The sequence below is a fragment of the Zootoca vivipara genome, chromosome 13 (assembly GCF_965207765.1).
Source record: "Zootoca vivipara chromosome 13, rZooViv2.hap1.1, whole genome shotgun sequence".
Taxonomy (NCBI): Eukaryota; Metazoa; Chordata; class Lepidosauria; order Squamata; family Lacertidae; genus Zootoca; species Zootoca vivipara.
The window spans coordinates 6,878,085-6,888,509 of NC_142596.1; the positions used below are offsets into that span (position 1 = coordinate 6,878,085).

General features: G+C 44.2%; 1 protein-coding gene across 1 annotated transcript in view; it reads left to right on the forward strand.

Annotated features, from left to right (window-relative positions):
* PRTG (protogenin) overlaps positions 1 to 9,894 on the forward strand; it is an 81,051-nt gene extending 71,157 nt beyond the window's left edge. The window contains exons 18-19 of the mRNA XM_088657136.1: positions 2,279 to 2,380; positions 3,233 to 9,894. Coding sequence (XP_088513262.1) covers positions 2,279 to 2,380; positions 3,233 to 3,586 — 456 coding nt within the window. The 3' untranslated portion in view covers positions 3,587 to 9,894. The remainder of the gene's footprint in view (positions 1 to 2,278; positions 2,381 to 3,232) is intronic.
* Positions 9,895 to 10,425: the final 531 nt, after the last annotated feature.

Consider the following 10,425-nt stretch of genomic DNA (forward strand, 5'->3'; position numbering starts at 1 on the left):
ACACAACGTTCCATTCCACTGTGCAGAGGTTCCTATTCAGGTTGCGTAGACAGATATCACACCTGAGCCACAGAAAAAAAACCCAAATCCCGTGTTTCAGAACTCACAAATCATACAAAACTGCATGCTGGGGGTACAGGAGCGATTACAACACAGCGCCCTCTAGTGACGGCTACACTGGTACTGCACCTAGGAAAGCTTCCCTCACCACAGTATTTCGGCTTGGCTTTGCAGACTAGGCCACTTTCCAGACTAGGCCAAGTGGAGGTGGGGGCTTGCCTGGGGGGAAGGGGGCAGGATACGTCATGGGTCGGGACAGGGTGGGCCCAATCACAGGGATGAGCCAGGGGTGCAGGGGCGGGGCCGGGATAAGTAATGGGTCGGAACAGGGTGGGGGGAGACACAGGGATGCACCTGTGTGAGTTTGAAGGGGGACTCTCAGGCTCCATTTAACAGACTGAGCCATAGCAACGTGTGGCAGGGCCAGCTAGTTTTAAATAAAAGCACACATTCTACTCATGTAAAAACACCAGGAAGGCCCCACAAATAACCCAGAGATGCATTTTAAATAAAAGAACACATTCTACTCATGTAAAAACACACTGATTCCCGGACCGTCTGCGAGCCAGTTTTAGAAGGCGATTGGGCCGGCTCCGGCTCCCGGCTTTAGTGACTTGTCCAGCCTTTGCTGATATGCATTATTGGTAGGGATGCCACTTGCAGGCAGCAAAAAGTCTTGCGCCAGACCTCTGAGTTCAGGGCGCTTCAGCATATCCTGAAAAAGAGAAACAGAGCTATGTGTCACCTGCTTGTTGCTGACAGCAGATGCCCAAGGCAGTGGACAGAAGCCCCCCCCCCCCCCGGGGCACCACTTTCAAAAAATGATTCATTTTTTCTGGGACACCAGAAACCAGGGCCTCCCAAGCCCATCCTGTCAGGGGATCCAGTAAGATACCAGAGTCGATGGTGCTGAAACTCTACAGAAAAGCTCATTCTCTTCAGCTCCCAGGGTAAAGATTTCCCCAAAGCAGCCCAAGTCCCAAAAAGCAGGCCTGAAGCCACATGGAAATGAGTCTAGGGAAGGGGTTCCCAACTTGTGGCCCATGCACCACCAGTGATTTGGAGCTTCATTTGGGTGATCTGTGGCATGTCCACATTAAATAGTCATGGTGGTTTTATTTGTATTTTTGTTATCGCTTTTATTTCTTATATTGTATTACAATTTGAATTTTATGGAACTGGAACTGTAATACAGGGGTAGGCAACCTAAGGCCCGTGGGCCGGATGCGGCGCAATCGCCTTCTCAATCCGGCCCGCGGATGGTCTGGGAATCAGCATGTTTTTACATGAGTAGAATGTGTCCTTTTATTTAAAGTGCATCTCTGGGTTATTTGTGGGGCATAAAATACAATATAAGAAATAAAAAAGCAATAAAGTCACTATTGAAAGCCACTCAGCCAAGCACATTGCAACTGCTACAACAGGCAGAAAAATCATTGGGTGGTCCTCAAAGACCCTCCATAATTTTCAAGTGGTCTGTGAGGGAAAACGTTCATGCACCACTGGTCTAGGATAATCCATGTTACATTTTGTAGAAGGCCTATCATGCTTGAACCCGCCAAGAGCATTTGATACTAGACAGAGATGGTGCTGGTGTTTTTCTAGGGCCACCCCCCTGCCCCATCTGTAACATTCTCCAACTTATTCAGAAGGTGAGTTCTTCCAGAGAAGCCAGTGGCTGTCAGAAGACTTCTGCTCTTTCTTCTCCAGTGGCTCTTAGTGAACGCAGCACATCAAGGCTACCGTCAAGAGCACAAAGCTCACTGTTTCTGTTTCCAGTCTGCATCCACCTCATTAAAATAGCCTCTTTCCTTAGAAACGTGGTCTAAAATTACAGCCCCACAAAAGTTGCCCTTCTCACAAGGGCTCTTTACTTTTGACTCTGTTGTAGTCTAAATGCCCTCTCAACGGAAATCAAGCAGACTTTTCTGGGTGTTTGGGGGGAAGTAAGGGCTTGAATGCAAGAATTGGCAAGGTTTCAAACACAGCTATGCATGTTTACTCAGAAGTAAGTCCCACTGTGTTCAGTTGGGCTTACATCTAGGTAAGTGTGCATAGTATTGCAAGTTTAGCCATTCTGCTTCCAAGAGAGAGCAGAAATTGCTGGAGTTAATATATTTTGTAAAGCTTTAGAGTTGTGTTGTGAGGGCCTTGTTTTAATTTCAGCCAAATCCTTTTTTCCATTGAGTAACGTAAGGTCTTCTCCCCCATCTCTTAGGGTGGTACCAGTCTGGTTATAAACAGCTATGGGCCAATTGCAAAGAAGAGCTCTAAGAAATGGCTCTTCTTTCAAGACTCTAAGAGAGTGAAGTCAGAAGAGGTAAGAGAACGACTGAGTGTATATTCTGCCTCCTGGCCTCTTCAGGCTTGAGAGTGGCTCTGAATTTCTGCCTTGATTTCTTGTGTTGGGGCATTTTGTGAAGTGAACTAATCACAAGGACAATCCTCAAATCCCATATAGCTCAATAATAGTAATAATAATTTATTATTTATACCCCGCCCATCTGGCTGGGTTTCCTAAGCCACTCTAGGCGGCTTCCAACCGAGTATTAAAAACAGTACAGCATCAAACATTAAAAACTTCCCTAAACAGGACCGCCTTCAGTTGTCTTCTAAAAGTAGAATAGTTACTTATTGCCTTGACATCTGCTGGGAGATGCTCAAGAGCTTCTCTTTCCTTTGGCTGGAGACAGGGCTGGCTCAAGAGAATTTGCTGCTTGATGCAAAGCGCCAAGAATCAGACTTGATTGGCAGTTGAATCTTATCTCAACACAACATACTGTATTTGCACCACACCTGAGGTCCCGGGGAGGCTGTGTGGCACATGGGGCTGTATTTTCCCACACCTTGCAGCCACTCTCCATTCTCCAGCATCTGCCACCTGAGGTGACGACTCATGGTAGGACCAGCCCTAGTCAGAGAAGATGTTGCTCTTTGCAGTTTATTCCAGTCTCCAGCTTGCCCTATTATGAGGTAGTGAAGCAGGAAGGCATTTCCAACTAACGTCAAAAGATAGGCATGGTTTGGGAGAGAGCTAGTTTGGACCGCCAGAAGGCCAAAATTGGCCATATGTTTCCTACTCCGGATCTCAGTGTTCACCTATTTTGGTCTGTTCTGCCTTAAAGGCACCTTTATTTTTGTGTAATGCTTTTCCTCTCTGTGTTTCCTCCAGACCCAGAGACGTTTTACAAAAGCAGTGTGTTCGTATCAGTCGGGCACTGCTGTCCTCATTGGCAAAGATGCCTCCCCAGAGCAAAGGCCAAACTACCAGGCTGCGTACAGCATTGTTGCTGACACAGAGCATTCAGCAAACAGTGAAGAAAGCCACGAAACTGGCGATTCTGGAAGGTTCTCTCATGAGTCCAGCGAAGAACTTCACCTCTCTGCGGGTGTCAGTGCTACTCCAGTGACCCCCAATTCCTTTGCAGGCAGTGCCCCCGTGTGTCCGCTCCCGAGTGCCTCTGAAGAGCCTCCTGACCAAAGTCCGCCGCCACTTCTCCAGCTGCCGCCTGCAGGACAAAACTGAGCCTGCCATCAGAGCGGCGTGTGTGTCTGTGTCTGTGTGTCTTTGTGTGTCTGTTCAAAGGACAATGAACAAAGAGCCAAAGCTTTAAGTGGGAACCCTGAGTGGCCAACAGGCGATCCCGCAATTCTGTCGACCATTTTTGTTTTTTTAAAAATGTGTTAAAACTCACGCTTTTTGAATGTTCAGTGCTCAACAATGTGAAAGGAAAGTACGGATTTCTGAGTAGAGCGAAGAAGAGAAGTTTTTATATATCTATATATCTATATATCTATCACTGGAGCAAAGGTGATCCCTTTGCTTGAATATCTACCTCAGTTTGCCGGGTGGCATTACCTCATGTTTTTTTTGTGTTGAGAGTTGGTCTCGGCTACATAACTGACGATAACTTCCTAGTAGTCCCATGTATTTTCCCTCCATTTTATGTGTAGGGTGTGAATGTGTGTGTGTGATCCAAAGGAGTTGTGTCGGCAGGTGAGCAGGGATGTTCAGCTGAAGCTCTGGCTTTGAGGAAAAGGCAGGGGGAAGCCTCTCCATGGGGCAGGAGCAGAGGACCAGGGCCAGACTGGCATCTGGAAGGAGGGACTCTGACTGCAGCCTTTTCTGCCAAACCCCCTAGAAGGTTGCCTAGGGAGGGAGCCCAGACTCTTATGACTGCTTCACAAGAGGCCAGGGCCTGTTGAGTTGTTTTGCCTTCAGGGCTGCAGCCCTGGGAGGGGGCCAGTAAAAGCCAGCCCCTGAGCTCCCAAATACTGAACCGCTTTCCTTTTGAGACTTGAGGGTCACATCTCCCTCCTCATTCCCCCAACCTGCCTCAGACAGTGCCTTCTTCTTCTGATCACATCCGCTGAGCATTTTTTGGTCAGGATATGCTGTGGTGAATCGCTCGGGCCCAGCCGTTATTCCCTATTCCTTGACTTGCGCCCACCAGGCAGGTAATGCTAAAAATGGAGTGTTTCCTCATGCTTCAGAGCAATGGTGCCTTTCACTATATAGATATCTTACGAAATCACTGTTTTGCCTTATGCCTTTTTTAGTATTCATGAAGTTGCTTCAGAGAACAGAAAGATGCCTTAAATGTGCTCTGCAGGTTGTGGGGTGCAAAGGGTCTCAAGTGCTCAGAAACACTTCCCCTAGGTCTGTTTCTGGCCAGTTTTGAGCTCCCCAACCCTGCTCAGGGCTCCTTGCTTCAGATTCAGATGCTGTGATTCCTGCATTGCAGGGGCTTGGACCAGATCCCTTCCAAATCTACAATTCTATGATTCTATGAAGAGCGCTAGGTCCTTCCACAGGCCAGCTTGAGCTCTGCCAAGGCCTCTCTTAGAGCAAAGGAGCCAGAGACTGAGCTGAACAGCTTCTCAGAAGAGGGGGGGCATCTGTTTCTGCCACCTCATACCCACACAACTCCTGTTTTATACTACCTCCTTTTAAAGTTATTCTAGTATTATTGTTTTCCTGTACTCAGGGCGCAGTTTGTTACTTTTTAAGCTGTCTTGCAGCAATGTGAGGCAAACTGACAGGGTATTGTGTATTATTTTGTTTTTAAGTTTGGGAGAGAATGCGAGAGAGTGAATGAGAAAGTGAGTGAGTGAGTGAGAGAGAGGGCTATATTCACCAAAGTTGGGAGCCAGTCAATAGAGATCTCCCCCTCCTCTCCCCCAATCAGAATTCATTTCTTTTTCCAAAGAACACAATACTGGCAATTAACTTCCCAGGGCAATCCCTGGTTCTGTTGCGGACAGCAAAAAAAATGTCCACTTGTGCCATATTAAGATGGGAGTCAGTATGCAGGTATGTTTGGGGAAGAGGAGGGGGAACTAACAAGTCTATCCCCACCTACCCTTTCTCATTTTTCTTTGGTGAATTGGCCTCTGTAGATCTTTAGAATGCAGGTGTATGTTTGCTAGCGCTGTACCAGACAAGACCTGTTCACCTTTCACAATTTTCTTGACGCAAAGGCTTTAAAGATGATAATAATCTTGTACCAAAGAATTTTCTGTAGAAAAGAAAAGAAAGCTGCATATTTCCCCCCCAAAAAATAATGGTAATTGAGCTAGTTAAAACTATAGGTTTGCGTACATTTTATTACCTAAGTAGTTACTAACCAAAAGGAGGAGAGAACCAAACGAGAAGGGGCCTCTATGGACTGTAGGAATTTATGGTCCAAATTAGCTCTACAATGTTAACTATCTTTCTTGTTACAAAAGACAGCCTTTAAAGAAAATTGAAATAAGACCTTTTCAGCATATAAAATCTCCAAAGACTTCCAAGTGTAATTTTGTTTTCCTTTTCTTCAGCAACTAAGCTCTTTAACAGTCCAGTATTAGATACATTATAATATTTTTAAATGTGTTTATATATAAATATATATATATTTACTTGCTGAAGAAAAAGAAACTTTTCTCACCAAAGATTTTATTTTTGGTCTCATTGGACAAAGCTGTGTCGGGCACAGTGGAGAGTGCGCTGCTTGAAGCCAGGAGACAAAGACATGAAACTCCTGGCATCCTTGGCGAGCCTCTTAGCAATGGCTGATATGCCAAAGTAACCATTTTCTTCTCCCAAAGACTTGTTTGCTGTGAAGTACTGACACTTTTTGACCCCTTCCTGATGCTGTTGGGTGACACCAATAGATCCCCCCTCCTCAGCAGTTTCATGCCAAAGACCCATCAAGCTCCACGGCCTTTCTGGGAATAATCAAGAGGAGCAGGTGCGGCTGTGGGAACCATAGTAGATGGTGGCTGCCATTTTGGGGCCCTTAGCCTGGAAGATGCTTCGTGATCTCTCTTGACCTGAGCATTTTAGACTGTGATAAGGTTGTGATAGCTTTCATGTTACACGAGACTCTGCGAGGCCTTCACAAAGAGCTCTATGAAAATCAAAAGTCTGCCTGCATTCGTGTAGGCAAATCGTGGCTCATCTACTAGTTTTACCTCACACATGTCTTCTACTGGAATTCTTGTCAGTGGGTTAATTGCCTCAGTTTCCAAAGATATCCAGTTAACTAAAGAGAGTGGCTTTATCCACAAGGTGATCTGCCAGTAAAGAAATAGCTTTTATTCAATTACTACTTAGCAGCAAATGAAGAAAAAACCAAAGATATTTAAGGTTACCTCAGTATAGAGGCATGATGTGTTAGGTAGGTCTCTTTGCCTTTTTTTTTTTTGGAGTTAGCATTATAATGTGTCCCTCCAGCCTGCATCCAGAGAGGTGCTTAGTACTTGCTTTGCCTTTGAATCACCATATGGCAAAACCAAGGATAATTCTACACCCTTCTTTATCCCAGGGTATGATGGCCGTGGGAGCAGCTTCCACTGCTGAAGGGGTTGTAAGCCAGCCAACTTTCAAGAATGACTCTTTCTTGGGGCTCTCCTTCATCACAGAAGTTATCTTCTTCTAGAATGTGAATTTCCTTGGCCTTTAAAAACGTCCAAAGGATAGCTGAGTAAAACGGTCATTTCCTTTACCTCTGAAGAGCCAACAGAGAATATTTTTTTTATTCCAGTGGGATCTGAATTGGGTGGAAATGATGCTATCTGGAAAGTGCATGTTCTGGAGTAGTTCCATTGGTTTCATTGCTAAGACTCCGAAAGAGTGGCCCCAGGCAGCATAAGTGGTGTGCTGAGCCATGGGTGCTTGCCCCCAATGGCAGCCTCATGACCATGTGGCAATAATGCTGATGCCATGATGTCCAGGTAGCAGGCTTTGCGCTTGTTATTCTTACCTCTGGTATTTGTGAGCAAAATGTGCAGGCAGAATTTTATCTAGTTTGGTGATGACTGTCCACAGACCCCAGGTTCTGGAGGTGGGAAGATCCTCTCCCTTGTGTAGTGGCCAATTTTTCCAAATATGTGTTAGAGGAGGAGCATAGGTCCAGATTATGTATTTTCAGTGTGATGTCAACCCAAAAGCCAGGGCTGGCGTAAGGAGTGTGTGTATGTGTGCAATCTTTAGGTCTTTAAGGAAGCTGGCATGATTTGAAAAGCCTGCCAGGCTCGTGTCTGGGATGCTGATCTCTTTTGAGTCTCAAGTGCACTTGGTGTCCTGTGAGAATCCACCACTGGGCCAAGTGCAAGAATTTTCTATAGACACATCTACCCAACTTCTGCACTGGCACTATTTCTGGTAAAGTTCGAAAATTTAAAGCATTGCCCTCTGATAGTTTTACAAATTTGTTCCTTTTAGTTATTCTACCACTTAAGGTTATATAACAGCTGCTGGATATGAACATGCCTTTGCTCTGTGCACACAGTCCCTTTGAACAAGCTGTGGCTGAACCAGGAAGCCTTTGATTGACCTTTAGTTTATCTCTTTTTCTGAACCAGGAAACTATGGTTACCAGCTTTGGAACCAACTAGGATGTTAACACAGCTTCAAACCATGGTTCAGCAATCTGTCTTGTTCCAAAGCTGATAACCATACTTTACCAGTTTGGATAAAACAGGAAATAGTAGTTAATTGAAGACTTCCAATTTTGCTAGCTGGGAGCAAAGGGGCTGCATTCATGGGCAAACGCTCATTCTTAGCTTTTAAAGCCAAGATATGGCCAAGCAGACGCAGCCACTCTCACTATAAAACAACTTGCTCAAACCAGATCCACAAATTTGAATCTGATCTGAACATGATTTGGACCCAGTAGGAATTTGTTGTTTTTCCTTCTATCTTTTGTGCACATACACATCCCTTGAACCCACCTTGTGCTTTTGGTAAATGGCTTGCTCAAGAAACCTAGGCTTTTAAAAAATAAAAATATTTTTTGTTTCTGTTGTATTTTTAAATATGTGAATGAACTGCAAGTGCGGGAGTCCAGCTATATTTCTTTTGCGAAGGGTGTTCTGGCTCCTGGCGCTCCTTCTGCTGTTTCTGGTAAGGGCAGCAACAGCTGACTGGCAAATGGAGGACAAAGCTGAATTATATTAATTTTATATTTGACTCAGGGGATCAGCTCTGTGAATTCCATTGCATGAGGGCAGCTGGTGTTTGCCTTGATAATGAATGTACCTTTTTCAATGTATTTTTTAATGTTTTGTTTAATAATGTGGATTTTTTTAAACGAATTTCTTTTTTTAAAAAATAGCATTATAGTGAATGTTAAACCTTGGTGTGTTTCTCCTCTTCCCCACCCCTCAGGCTTGTTCTTATGCTAGCACAAATGTCATGCCAAAAATGAGTAGAAATTTAAATGCCAAAATGTTTATAAAACTGCTGTCTAATACTGATGGATTGCACAGTTTAAATAAAAGTTTCTTTTAGTAAAAGTTTGCCTTTTTTCTTTCAAGGAGTAATTGTCCTTGCAGTTTCTTTGATGGGCCAATACTTTGGGGGAGGGGCTTTGCATGGAGCAAGTGAGGGAGGAAGCTGAAATAAGGACATCAGAACCATTCTATGGTCCCTCAAAGGCTGTCCCCTCCCACTCGCTGCTCACTTTTTCAACAACGCACATTTAGATTGGGGGTCCTAATTGCCCACTTTGATCACTCACTTTATCTCTCCTACTTTTGCTTGCTTCCCAGCCTTTCCCAACTGGGTGCTCTCACACTTCTCTTTGTTTTCTTCCTGGTCCCAAAAGTGTTGCCTTCAGTTTGCACTTGGAACACCAAGGCAAACTTATTTATCTAATGACTAATTCTGGCAGTATATTTCTAGCAGCCTATCTATGGAAAAAAAAACATTTCAACATGAAGCATTCAGTACTCTTTCCAACACCCACACACTATGTGGTGTGTCACCACACTAAGACAGAAATGGAAAACACACAGCACTGCACCAAATATTGCCACAACTACAGATGTGCTAATGCGTCGCTGAACATCCCAACACGTGCCTATTTGCATTCTACCACTAGAACTAGTGGTACTTTGGTTCTCAAACTTAATCCGTTCCAGAAGTCCATTCCAAAACCAAAGTGTTCCAAAACCAAGGCATGCTCTACCATAGAAAGTAATGCAAAATGGATTAATCCATTCCAGACTTTTAAAAACAACTGCTAAAACATAAATTTAACAACAACAACAATCTTTATTATGGTCCATAGACCCATCAATTTGTTACCAAGCCATACACAGCTGGGACACCCCGTCCTCAAACCACTCAGACATCTTACTCAAATTCGGAATAGGAAACATTAGTTCTTGTGACCACCGATAAAAACTTTGCCACTGCTAGTGTTCTGGCATTTGACCGGTCTTCCAATAGGAACCTGATATAGAAATCCTCTGATTTTCCTGGGAGCAAGGCTAGCAGGGGTGAAATCACTTCAGCCCTAGCTTGCTCAAACTTCCCACAGTGCAGCACAATGTGTTTTATAGAATCTACATCATGGGTGCACGAGCATTTAACATGAATTTCACTATCTAGCGAGACCATTGATCCATACATAAAATGAAAGGAATAATCAATGTACTGTACTATAAAATAAATAAGACAGTATTGTAGACGATAAAAATTAAAATTACATTTTTTTTCTTGCCTGCACTGATGATAGTAATTGTTTGAATGGGGGGCTTTTATCCATTTCCGCAGTCAAACAATCAGTAGCAGAACTGGGTTCCGCACAGCCACAAAAACAAATTAACTGAAAAAGCCACAAAAACACGAAATAAATAGCAAAAACAAAAACCCAAACTTAATCCGTTCCAGAAGTCCATTTGACTTCCAAAATGTTCGAAAACCATGGCGCAGCTTCTGATTGGTGCAGGTGCCCTGGAAACAGCTGTATCGGACGTTTGGCTTTCGGAAAACGTTTGAAAACTGGAACACTTACTTCCAGGTTTTTGGTGTTTGAGAACCAAGGCGCTTGAGTACCAAGACATTTGAGAACCAAGGTACCACTGTACAGTATT